The sequence below is a fragment of the Aethalodelphis obliquidens genome, unplaced genomic scaffold (assembly GCF_003676395.1).
Source record: "Aethalodelphis obliquidens isolate GAN/ISIS:26980383/991018 unplaced genomic scaffold, ASM367639v1 scaffold1, whole genome shotgun sequence".
NCBI lineage: Eukaryota > Metazoa > Chordata > Mammalia > Artiodactyla > Delphinidae > Aethalodelphis > Aethalodelphis obliquidens.
The window spans coordinates 93,410,685-93,424,437 of record NW_020837945.1 but is presented as its reverse complement, the minus strand read 5'-3'; the positions used below and the strand labels follow the sequence as shown (position 1 = coordinate 93,424,437).

The 13,753-nt window shown below is 37.9% G+C and overlaps 1 protein-coding gene across 1 annotated transcript in view; it reads right to left on the bottom strand.

Moving 5' to 3' along the window:
* Nucleotides 1–9,220: 9,220 nt before the first annotated feature.
* SPATA16 (spermatogenesis associated 16) overlaps nucleotides 9,221–13,753 on the bottom strand; it is a 226,556-nt gene continuing 222,023 nt past the window's right edge. Inside the window, exon 10 of the mRNA XM_027111622.1 lies at nucleotides 9,221–9,537. Within this exon, the coding sequence (XP_026967423.1) occupies nucleotides 9,346–9,537 (192 nt within the window). The 3' untranslated portion in view covers nucleotides 9,221–9,345. The remainder of the gene's footprint in view (nucleotides 9,538–13,753) is intronic.

Sequence of the window (13,753 nt, the reverse complement as noted above, 5' to 3'; positions counted from 1 at the left end):
GTAACTGCACTACCTATTGCATGGGGCTGTGTTGAAGATCAAAGGAGCTAACCAGCTTTTATTTGAAAATTTAATATTTGTTAAAGTGGTGTTCTGAGACCCGTTTCGACATGTATGGAGGGGAGAGTTCCCCACAGCAACAAACAGTGCTCCAGACGCCCGCTGGGTGTCCTCCAATTTAACTGAATTCTGACACTATGTACCTGGAGATGGAATCAGACTCCACAGGTGAAGCGTTCGGTCCTATGAGACTGCCCCCTACCCACCATATCTTCAGATGCCAGTCACAAGCCCGAGACTGATACCTTTACTTCTGACCAACTGGTTATGAATCAGAGTTTCTCAAGATTCCCTCCTTGGGTTTGATTAATTTGCTAGGGTGGCTTACAGAATTTACTAGGTTATGGGTTTATTATCAAAGGCTGTAACTCAGGAGGAGCCAGAAGGAAGAGATGCTTAGGGCAAGGTATGGGGAAAGGGTGTGGAGCTTCCATGCTCTCTCCAGGCTCACCACTCTCCCTGACCGTCACATGTACATCAACCCCATAGCTCTTCTAATAACATCCATGTTGGGTTTTTCTGGAAGTTTCATTACATAGGCATGATTGATATAATCATTGGCCATTGAGTCAGCCTCCAGTCCCTTCCCCCTCCCAGAAAGTCAGGGGGTGGTGCTAAAAGTTCCAACCCTCTAATCACATAGTCGGTTCCATTGGCAACCAGCCCCCATCCTTTGGTGCTTTCCCTAAGTCACCTCATTAATATACCAAGAGACACTTCTATCACTCTCCACACTTAGGAAATTCCAAGCGTTTTGGGAGCTGTTAGACAGGAAATGTGGATGCAGACCAAATATATATTTCTTATGAATCACAATATCACAAATGTAAAATGTTGTTAGTATTGATATTGGCAGTGCTGCGGTGGAAAAGCCACATGGGAGATAATAGTCATAGTGATTTGTGACCGTGTAGATTTCTTAAATACACTGAATACTTTGAGCTAGATTTTTCTTGTTTATAAAAGACTCTTAGCAGTGAATGAAGTCCCTTGGGAGACCCAGTTCTTCTAGTGCACTTGGGTGCCGTTGGGTGTAAGAAAAGATATTTCCTTAGCTGTGTCCTAGGGGACGACAGAGGTGATACACTCGCCAAGGTGCTCAGCTTATACCCTGGAAGAATCTTTGTTGGATATTTTGTTGTCACATACATTTTTCATTGTTTTTTCAAATTGAAGTTCTCCAGGGATGACCAAGATAAATATTCACATCCCCCAAATATTTACAGGTACAGTGTATAAAGTGTTATGCTTATTATCTCAACACTTCTCCATTTGAAGTGCTTTCTATTCATCACTGTAGTCGTATCTTGAAAAAGACATCGAGGCTTTCCTATTAATACAAATTTATCAAAAGGATCCTTTTCCTACGCTTTGAGGAGCCCATTTCCCTCTGAAGTGACCGTCCTTTCAAAGTTATTGTATTTTTTGTCTACTGTGACTCTTTGTCAAGGCAGGTACCTTGTTGGCAAGTAATTCAAGTTTTTGACTGTGCTATGATGTCACAATTCCTGTTTTCTAGTCACTTTGTCTCTCCCTTGCAGTTGTGCCTTCTGCATAACCCATGGGGTCTTTCCACTCCAGCAGAACTTCTCATTCCCATGGTTACTGCTGACCAACAGTCCAATACCCTTAACTGTGGGCATCTTTGAGTTGGATATCCTGACACTTCCACATTTGGGGCAGTGAAAGGCCCACGTACCTCAAAAAAAAAAAAAATTCCATTTTTATGTAATATCATTTTAACAGAAATGTTCATTTTATGGAGGGAAAATGATAAAAATTTGAATGATTTTTAGGAGCCCCTTATACCCTTTTTATTGCATTTTGATGTGGCTTAATTCATTAACAAAGGGGGATGAGTTGGAACTGTGGCATGTTTTTATCTCCTATCATTATTCAACAAAAGGGAATATTTTTTCAATAAAAATTTTAGAGCAAATTTCCAATTTTCCTTTTCTGAAAAATACATTTTTAAAAACGGAGTAACCTTGGACTCAGTTCAAAATTGGAATTTTACAGGCACTCTTTCAACTTATTTGTTCCTGGAGCAGTACCAGGGAGGTAAGATCTACTATTAGTATTTCTGTTTCTATTTCACAGATTAGGTGAGTGATAGAGAAACAATGTGGGTTGTCTTTGGTCACAGCATAGCTGCTTCATCTGTAGGAACTAGGCTAAAAACCAGTTGTGTTGAATTCTAAACTCAGTTGCTAAACATCCCCCTTCTCTTTCATCACCCCTATTTTTCTTCTCTATATAAGATTTTTGGAGAATTCACTCTCCTAGACAATTTTTTTTTTTTTTTTTTTTTTTTTGCGGTACGTAGGCCTCTCACTGCTGTGGCCTCTCCCGTTGCGGAGCACAGGCTCCGGACGCGCAGGCTCAGCGGCCATGGCTCACGGGCCCAGCCGCTCCGCGGCACGTGGGATCCTCCCAGACCGGGGCACGAACCCGCGTCCCCTGCATCGGCAGGCGGACTCTCAACCACTGCGCCACCAGGAAGCCCCGAGAAAGTTTGAAATATGTCAGGAATTAGTGAAATGTGACACAGAGACGTGAAGTGAGCAAATGCTTTAGAAAAATGGCGCTGATAGACTTGCTTGACACAGGGTTGCCACAAGCCTTCAAGTACAATGTCAAGTCCCAACTCTGGAGTAAAGCTGCCTGGGTTTGAACTGGAGCTTTGATACTTTCTAGCTCTAAGGAAGTACTTCGCCTCCTGCTCCTCAGGTTACTTATCTGTAAAAGGAGATAATAACATTTCCTGTCTTAGCACTGTAGTGAGGACTAGAGGGCAATGCCTAGCTTATTGTGAGTTGTCAATAAAGGCATTATTGCTTCAGTGTTTAAAAATCATTTCATATTTCATTATCTTATTTGCTCCTTACTGAGACCTCATTAGGTAGGGAAAAAAATTATTATCCCTCATTACAACACAGCTAGGACTGAAACCCAGGTCATCAAAATCAAAGCGCATTTTGCTTTCCATGTCATGATTACCATCGTCAGCTAACTTGAACTGAGCAGTACCTGTGAGAGGTACTCTTCTTAGGGCTTTACATTTAATAGCTGTACTACACCAACTTCCCCTTCTGGTTTTAGGGAATTGCCTGACATAGCTATTCATATCTGTAAACCTACTGAACAAGGCTTAGAGAAAGACTGGTTTGTTATCAATATCAGGGATTTAGTCTTCCCATTTCTCAATGAATATTTACCTTTGTACTTCCCCAAACACTTATTTAAAAAGAAAGTTAAATTCTTGACTATTAATGCATACTAGTTCTGCACATTGCCTTTGATCAATAAAGGATCACAACAAAAGAGCATATCCAGTATTTAATTTTCAAGTTCCCATACCATTTATTAAATAATGTACATAGAGAGTAATTTTAATCTCTATTTCATGGAGCCTGAGTGTTTCTGGCTTCTTTTTATTGAGGCACAAGCAGGATATGCTTACATTTATAACTTTTGTTATGCTCTTTGGGTCTGTTTTCTGATTTTCCCTCCCTTTGATGACTTGTCAAAGATAGGTGCCTGCCCCAGGTGTGTCATTACATTCTATTACATCTTGACAATCTGCTGCTTGTCAAGGCTGCACGGTAGTCCTTTGTATCCATGTCCCGAGAGCCCAGGGAACTGCTGAGTGGATCAGGCAACTTGTGAAATATCTGATTGAACTTGGACTCCATCACCCCATCTCAGTGAATCAAGCCACTATAAATCAAAGCTTTGCTCTGCCAGTGGTCTCTGAACTTTCAATACATTTTGTTTTAAAGGACTTTGGTCTGTGATCGTCTCATATTTTATAGGGTAATATCCTGTGAGTACAGGGAAAGAATGAAACAAAACAATCAGGAGAAAGTTATGAGGAACACAAGCAAGGGAGATAGGGACAACTCACATGTGGTATCAGTTATTAATTAATTAATTAATTTTTGGTTGTGTTGGGTCTTTGTCGCTGCGCACAGGCTTTCTTTAGTTGTGGCGAGCGGGGGCTACTCTTCGTTGCCGCGCCGGACTTCTCATTGCGGTGGCTTCTCTTGTTGCAGAGCACGGGTTCTAGGCGCGTGGGCTTCAGTAGTTGCAGCACGTGGGCTCAGTAGTTGTGGCTTGCAGGCTCTAGAGCGCAGGCTCGGTAGTTGTGGCGCCCGGGCTTGGTTGTTCCGCTGCATGTGGGATCTTCCCAGACCAGGGATCAAATCCGTGTCCCCTGCATTGGCAGGTGGATTCTTAACCACTGTGCCACCAGGGAAGTTCCAGTTTTGTTACTTTTATGGTTATGGTTATGGTTAACACCATAATTGGTGCTCTGTGTTACAGTTACTTCAGTGACCTTCTGGACTGTGTATCCCATGGATGTTTGGTGGAGGTAGTCATAAAAATTTTTATGCCCCCTAGAGTTCTGCAAATAAAATATTTCCACTGGCTTCTGTCTATGCAACAGCAATTATCTGAGATGCAAGTTTTCAGAATATATAATTTTTTTCCTGTAAACAGGCAAAGAAAAGCTGATAAGAATTGGTCTTTCTCTGCAGAGTGATACTAAATAATAATATTTTAAAGTTTTTTCTTATTATCAAGGAACATATACTTATTGTATATTAGGGAAAAGATAATAAAATCACCCAGAACTGTCTCCACTAAAGGTAACCATTTTTAATATCTTATTGTATGTCCTTCCAGTCTTTTATATGCATATATTTTATAACCTAGTTATAATTGTGCTTATATAGTTTTATATCTTACTTTTTTCTTTTAACATGATAAATTTTTTACATTGTGATTAGGTTAAGCATTGGATAGACTGTCATTAATCATTTAGTCTATTACCTATGTTGGAAAATTTTGGTTGAGTTCATTTTATTTTTCTATTTAAAATAACCCTGTGATGAATATAAACTTTTATAACATGTATTTGATTATTCCTCTAGTATAGTCTCCTAAAAGAAATTTTGGGGCAAAGGCTATAAACATCTTTAGCGCTCACGATACACACTGACAAATTGCTTTCTAGAGAGGTTTTAAAATTTATCCAATTTTCTGTTCCATCAGAAGCAAATAGAAACAAACATACTATCAATAGTGTGTAGATACCAAGGTAAACCTGGTTCTCTTCAGAGAAGTCACTTGGAAAGCTCTTCTTATTTCAGTGCAGTTGCCTTTGTGCCTGCCATTACTTCAGAGAGGCACACAGTCTTGGACACAGAGTAACATTACTCAGTTGACCATCTACTGTAGTCACTGATCTGGGTTCTGAGTAAAATTTGGCTGTTTTCAAATATTGCAACATCTGTGCTCAAAAAGATTGGCCATCCTTGAAGATACAAAAAAGTATGAATTACCAGTTCTGAGGTGGTACCTTGCTAGCAAGTAACAAACAGCATTTGTTACTTACTTTTCCTTCTTCAAGAACCCTGCCCCTGCTGAATGCTGTTGTGATCATTAAAGCAATGCTCCAGAAAGGCCGGCAGGGAGGAGGAAGACAGAGACAGTGTAGTGCGTGCTGTCCATAGCCACTTGCCCCAGCAGTTTATAAGTAGCTGTGCTCACTTGTCTGATTTGATGCAGAGAACAAATGTAGACCTGCAAATGGGGGATTAACATAGTGTATTCATGATAAAGTAATTCTACTAAAAGAAACAATTTGGTTTTTTATGGAATGTGTTTTACTTGATGACAGAGAGAGAGAGAGGGAGAGAGAAGGGGAGAAGGTGAGAGAGAGACAAGGAGCAGAGAGAACGCAAATGCATGTGAGACAGAATGTTAATAATTGGGGAAATCCACGCCAGGGGTATATCAGTTATATTGTACTATTCTTGCCACTTTTCCATAGGTTTGAAAAATTTGAAACTGAAAAGCTGAGAAAAACATCTGTAGGGGAGGAAAAATAATTTTCCTTTTACTCTTCTAGGTTATTGGTTCAGATCCACCGGTAATAAAAAGACAGATTAGCAGGAGAAAAACTATTTAATTTACGTATGTATGTGCAGGAGCCTCACCAAGATATGAGACTCAAAGAAGTGACCAAAGCAGGAAGCTTTTGTACCTTTTAGACAAAGAAATAATAAATTTGTTTATAATTACCAAGACAGAGGTGTTTGGGCTGGGGTTAGTAAACAGTGAAGAAATAACGAGGTTTGTTTAATATAGCCTTTTATGGCCCCGATTTCCCTGTCTCTGGCAGTAAGGATGTCTTTTACCTCCTTTTACAGAGGAGCGTACCTTTCATATGGGAGATTTATTTCCTGCTTTCGGAGGACAAAGGAAGTTCAGAATGTTCTTCTTGCATTGGCAGTTTCTCAAATACCTTTAATTCAAAATAATAAGTATGCCAATGTAGCATATTTTAGGATGACATATTCTGAACCCCTACACGTACAAACAATACCAAAGTGCCTTGAAGAATGATGAAGGAATGACTGAGAATGATCAAGTACCTGACATTAAGGAAGACATGGGTCAGAACACACAGGATTTTCATGTGATCATAGGTGGCCTCCTTTGGGATTCCTCCTCTGGGGGTGGGACTCCTGAACTTGAACTATTTCTTACAGAATAACACCCAGTGGCAGTCTCCTCAAATACATTTTATGGACAGAATTAATCACCCTGATGTAGACAAGTTGGAAAGAATCTGTTTAGATATTTTGGAAGATAAGTTGCCCCTAGCTCTAGAGATCAGCAGAGCTCTGCTTCCCATCTAGATATGTCAGTAAATGATGGAGGGACATAGGAGAAATGATAGGGGAAGACAGAGGAAACGATTGAAACATTTAGGTCATGGACTAGCTATACAATTAATAATAGTTAAATTGGTCTGATCATCAAGCGTATACCACTTCTTTTTGGCCCATATGTCTTTCTTTTGTTTTGCTTCATGTTTTTGAAATGTTACAGAATAAAATCCTATCTATCTTAGAATAAAATGGCAGAGGAAAAACACATTTTCTGTAATTACTGAACTTTTAATTTTTCGTTCTTTTGGTGCATAAACCTTTGCAGAAATGATCATATTAGGAAATATTTTTGGACCAAAACCTAAGAGTAGCATATCATCAGGCCCTGTGTCATGTTAACTTTGAACAGACAGGAAAATATTTTCCAATATGATAAAAGCAATTCTCAAACTTTAATGGGCATATATAAATTACCTAGGGAGCTTGTTAAAAGTACAGACTTTGAGGTAGTAGGTTTGGGGAGGAGTTTAAGATTCTGCTTTCCTCATGAATTCCCTGGTGATGCTGGTGCTCCTGCTTCATGGATCACATTTCAAACAGCAAGTATGGCACAGAACAAGTCTTCAGAGTCAAGCAAGGCATTAACCTCTTTGGGTGTTGGTTTCTTCAATTGTAAAGGGAGAAAATGCATACATGAAGAAATTCTTATGAAGTGGATATAAAATAAGCATTCTGAAAGTACTTTGTAAACTTTGCTTTCTCTGGTATTATTTTTTTTTAAACTAATATATTGCTTTACAAATCCTTCATCTGCATTATTGCTATTCAAGGCTCTTGACACTAATGTTGAAACAATGAGCGAAATTCATTCCTATGGACATTGCTATTACACCTATTAAGAATTCTAATTATTTGATACCTTGTTGAAGAGCTATGAGTGTTGATTAATTTTTTTCTGAAAAAAAGTTTCTTTTGAATTTTCATTTTATATCATCCTTCCTAAGACCAACTGGAACTGCCTTCCTTTCCCTACCCAAGCCCCAGCCAAAAACAACCAATGGATATTTAGTATTGGATTTGGGGGAAGTGGTCAAACAGTGAAACCATAATCTAATAATTGTAACTATATTATTTTCAAATATAATCTTTTAGCACTGTGGAATGAGAGAACACTAATTTTTGAAGAACAAAGATAAAGCAATTGAACAGCTACTGAATATCAACAGGGCTTTCAGAAAACAGGCAGTGCTAAGATTCCATCCCAATTAAACAATTAATTAAAGTATTACAGAACATAGAAATTCTTTTGGAAATAAAATTTTAACACTGAAGTTAAATTCAAAGCTCAACAAGTTCTGTTTCCTAGAGATGTTATAAGGATATATATATATATATATATATATATAATGTTATAAGGATATAAATATATATATATATATTTATTAATAGGAAATTCCTGGACAGTGGTCAAAAGGGATAACAGCAGAGCTGGCTGGATGGGAGGCTGAGCCATTTTTCTTAGACTCCCACATTTGGTTACAGACTCAAGTGTCCATAGAAAGAAATTATTTTCCAGTACTTATGAGAACAGAACTGAGATGCCTTGCTGGTGTGAGTCTAGAAACAAAAAGGAGTTTCTTAAACGCCCCTGTCTTTAACTGACTACCATTATATTAATAACTAACCTGAGGGAACATGATGGCAATGATGATGATCTCTGGGTGGAGTGGGGTAAAAGAGGAAACTATTTGATAAAGGTGAGAATTAAGCAAATGGTCCACAGGGAAATCAAGGTCGTAATTTATTTAAAAGTTTCAAAATATTTATATCTTGCATAATTACGACTACACAGATCTAACATACGTAAGGCTAAATTATTGATTCCTTTACAATCTCACCGTATAATGAAAAATTCAGCATTAAATATTTTATTCCCTTTTTTCCTTTTCATGTTATTAATGTACTCTGAGATCTTATTTTTTCCATTATTTTTAAAATGTACATTTTCTTGTTTATTTTACTCTGTATATGGGTCCCATCTTCTTACTCTGTCTTCAGACCTCCTTGTTGTTAACTGAGGTCTTGAGTAATGGCTCTTGACTCATTATCTTGTCAAATATATGCATTTGTGTTGAGTCATTTAAGGGGAGGGGATATGAAAGATCCAGAGGAAAGAATACAGATGTTAGTGAAATAACTGATGATATCAGCCATACCACATAGGGCTAACTCTATAAGGATTGAGAAAGTATATTATCCATTTTATAATTTAAAAAATCTGCATTTATATTATCCATATCTGTATATGGTATGTGACTAATCCTTAATGAATACACATGAATATGCACATATACTGTAAGTGGACTCGGGTAGACCTGGTGTACTTCAGTCAATGTTGAAAGAGCAAGACAGGTGAAAGAGGCAGCAATGGTTGTTTTATAAGCTATTTAACTAAGAAAGACGAATTTGAGCAAGAGTCAGGCCAAACTTGCTGAGAACATTTATTGCTGCCAGTTGAGATTAACGAAGTGTAGACCCTCTTTGCCAAGAGGGGCACCACCTCATTCTTTTGGCGTAGGCCTTTGTTGCTGGGCTGTCACAGTCAGGCTGGCGGGATGCCATTGGCCCTTTTTCTGGAACGTCTCGGTGGTGTTGCCTGCTCTCCAGTGACTAGCTTTTGCTGCACAGTTTGAAGCCGCTTCATTTTTGTTTTTTGCCTTCGAGCAGTTCTCTGTTTTTTAGTTTTTAAGAAACTATCCTCTAATTGGTATAGAAAGTCTTCAATTCGTCCAACCTAGAAGAAATAAACAGATACAACAAGATTCGTTGTTGTTTCCCCAGGTTTTGTGTACTTAGGAAAATGGTGAGGAATTTAAAAGTAAACGGCACATACAGGTCCATGTTGGAACAGAACTGGCGGAGACAGACACAATTAAATGTAAAAGCCCCCTTTTTGTTTTAATTTCAGGGTCCTTTGTTTTACGAACGTGAAGCAGACATGCAGGAATTTGCTTTACCACTCAGTCCTATATATTGGGGATGGGACTGGGGCTTATCATCACCTGCTGTCTTTACTGATCAGTAAAACCAGGGATTTCGAAAAGGAATAAATGGTGAAAAATTATTCAATTTTCTAAAAGAATAATGAAACAAAATCTACTCCCCTCAAAACCAGAGATTCTAGCACTGGTATACCCCAGGCCAACTTGGGAAAAAATGAATATTCCACATTGTCTTAGCAAGAGCCATTTCTCTTTTAAATCAAAAGTTGAAATAAAATAAGATAAAATAACGATATACAAAACAGTAGTTCTTAGAAATAAATTATTTGTCTTTCTCCAAAGAAAAGTTATCATTATTCAGTGACAGTTGGTTGAATGTATTATACTATTTATCAGAGTAAAACAGTTTACATATCTGCTGAGTTGGGCTTTCATGATGAATAACAATTCATACTTAACCCTGATTCCCAAGACCTGCATATTGTATTAGTCTAAAATCACTCACTGAAGAACCTGTTGTCGTAAAGTTAGCTCAAAGCTAGAGCACTTACTCTTCAAGGTATATTAACATATTGTCTACTTAAGATAAAAGCACTTACAAGTTCAATTTTCCAATTTTGAGCTCTACTTTTAAATCACTTGATTTATCATTCAGAGTAATATCCAAAAGATAATTCAGATTGTCAGAAAGAGAGTAATAAATGGTAGCACTCATTTATATGTTATAGTTAGGTCTTGTATCACACAAGGTGATGAAAACTGTCCATTGGTTTCCTTAAGAAAATAAGATAATTTATTTATGTGAAAACAATTCTTTTTGAAAACCTAAAATTACTTCAGGTAAATTTTTCCAAAAGTACATATTTATGATATCTGCTTATTGCAGCAATCATCAAAATGATTTGACAGAATATTTTTGGATCCTTTCATGAAGTCAATGCATTATTCTGTGTATTCCATCCATTTTTACTATCCAACCTACACCAAAACCATAAGTGAAAAATTAACACAGAGCACAATCAAAATAAACACGATGGATAGCACTTTACTGTTACTTCGATGGAGTTGTTTACTCACTCATGTTATTTGCGCTGAAAATGTATGGTTTAAGTCAAAGCTCTTTACAGTGATAATGTTTGCAGTTAGTCCAAGTACAGTTACAATTACAACCCTAATGCAACATGAAAAACTTCCTTCAATGATACAGAAAAATAATTGTTTTAAAATATCCATTAGGTGGCTGCTATCTTTTTTAAAGATTGTGTTTATTAAGAGCAGTGTTGACTAACTGGTTTGCCTTTCATTAAAAAAGACAAAGAAGAAACACAAGCTATGTCATTGGAATAGAGAGTACTGCTGAATTAAACTGGGAGGTCCAGAGTACAGACTATGTACATGTCTCACCTGGCCTAGGTGTTCACCTCCTGCCTGGTCTGTCTACATGCTATCCTTTTAACCCATTCTCCTAATAATACTCATTCTCCTAATAAATAATACCCATTCTCCTAATAAAAAGAATGATCTTTTAAAAATGTATATCTGGTCACATTTCCCCCTGCTTAAAATGCCTAAGGGATTCCCAAGCCCTTAACATGATCTACACAGCTCTGGGTGATCTGGTTACACTTCTGTCTCTAATTCTGTCTCCTGTCACTACATTTGCCTTAGCCCTGTGGTACATCTCTCAGTTTTCTAAACACAACCGTGCAGCATTCTCTGCACCCTTGATCTTCCTAATTCTATGCCCTCTGATGGAATACTCCCATTGGAACCCTTACATATCCTCTGGATTTCAGGTTCAACATCAGTGCCTCAGGGACATACTTTTGATAACCCAGACCAGGTTGGGGCTCTCAGTAACATATTCCCATAGCAGCCGATTCATCTCTTTGCATATTGTAAGTTTTTACTTAATTGTTTATAATGATTTATATAATATCTATCTTCCCGTATGGGCTTGCTCCATAAGGCAGGCAGCTAGGTCCATGGTGTTCACTATTCCCAATAACTAGGATATGGTAGACCCTCAACAATCCCACTCTCTGGTAATAGAGCTGAAGACATCAGTGTGTTCAGAAACCCATGTGTTTTTCCATACTCAAAGTGATGACTGCTATGAAGCATATCAGAAGGCTTTCTTTTCTCTTAAAGATTAATCACTTTCATATCCCATCATTCTATTACCATTGTTTAGCTTTGAGTCTAGGCAAGGTAATAACAAGGTGTGGTCTCCGTACTTGAAATAACCAAAAGTAGAAAGCGCACTGGGAAGGGAGTCAGGAGTGTTGAGTTCTGTTCTTGGCCTGGCTTATAATCTTGATCTGTGACCCCAGAAAAGTCACTGGCCTTTCTGAGCTTCAGTTTTCACCAGCCTTTAGTAAAGAAAGGGTTAGCCTGGATAATTTCCAAGGACACACCAAGCCAAAAAATTCCATGACTTGTACTCACATCAGATTTAAGTTTGTCCAGTCTTAAGATGTGCCCTTACAATTTTCAAACCAGAGGTTATTCCCTTAGATTATACCATTAGGTGAATGACAGAACATGCAGTAAAGTAAGTCAGTTTTAGCTTCTGTACTTACTGAAGTGTAGGAGAGCTGCAACATGTTTTTAGTAAAGCTGGTTCTTTATTTTCTTTTTTTAAGTCAAGGAAAGAAAAATGATGGTTGAAGAGAAAATAGATTCATATAACTAAGAAGAACAGATTGCAAATGATAGAAATTTCTATAAAGCCCTTAGGGAAATAAAACACAAAGAAATATGTAAGGAAGGAAATGAGCCAGTTTTTGGAGCAGAGGCCTTATTAGACCTTCTTTTTAGTATAGGGTCTACTTGCTTAACTATATCAGATAGTCTCCTTGGTCATTCTGGGTCTAATTTTCCCATTTGCAAAATGGGCAGATAACATTTTCTTGTCTATCTGTGCGCCAGTGCTGACTTGGCATTACTGAGATGTGAATATCAGACCAAATGAGTTTGTAGAGAATTTGGGGATTCCGGATGATTGAGGGGAACTGAAGTTCTTAGTAAAAGGGCAGATTCTCACCTATCATGTGGTTGTCAATCATAATCCTCATCAAAGTGTTAGGAAATTGTTATCGACTAGTTTCTGAGGATTTTTAAATTCTTATGCACAAAAGTCTGTCAGTCATGACTTACTGTGGAGTCAAAAGTTCAGAACAAAGATGACTTTGAAACCATAAAAGAGAAGACAGCCTGAGAAGTACAGGAGATTTCAAAGTTGAAATTCTAACAGTACAAAAACAAATAATACCAATTAGGAAGAAATGTGGAGGTAACTAAACAGACCAATATATATTACAGGAAAATTTCTAGTCAGCTCAGATCTCAAAGGAAGTACTTTCATTCTTTCATGAAAATATTTATTAAACATCTACTGTGTACAGTATTTGGCACTGTACTAAGGTGATAAGCAAAAATATCGAGATGGTTGTTTATGAGGAACTCATTCATGTAGGAGAGGCCGTTAATGAAAACATGATTGCAACAAAGCATGAATGTTTATATAAGAATTATGTACAAAAAGTTGTGTTAGCAAAAACGTCAGAACAGTGAATTCTGTCTGAAGGAATGTGGAGGCGTATTGGAGGTGATAGGAGCTGGGTCTTTGCCAGGACAAGAAACTCATTCCAGACAGAGGAAATGGCATCCAAAAAAGCAAGATTGTGAAAGAACATGGGCTATTTGATACGGGTGGGTCACATAGCATAGATGTGGGCATGGGGGAACAGAGAGTAGAGATATACACAGCAGGAAATATAGATTGGGGTCAGCTTATTAAAAGTTGAAAAATACTTAGCTATGTGGTTAGGAAGATAAATCTGGTGCATTGTGTGGGGTGGAATGCAGCCAGGGAGACTAGAAGCAGGTGGATCAATTAGGGCCCAGTGCAATATGATGTGAAAAATACTATTGGGGCCTGCATCAAGGATTTAAGAGATGTTTGGGAAGTAAGAGCTATAGTCTTGATGAAAAATTCTGTGTTGG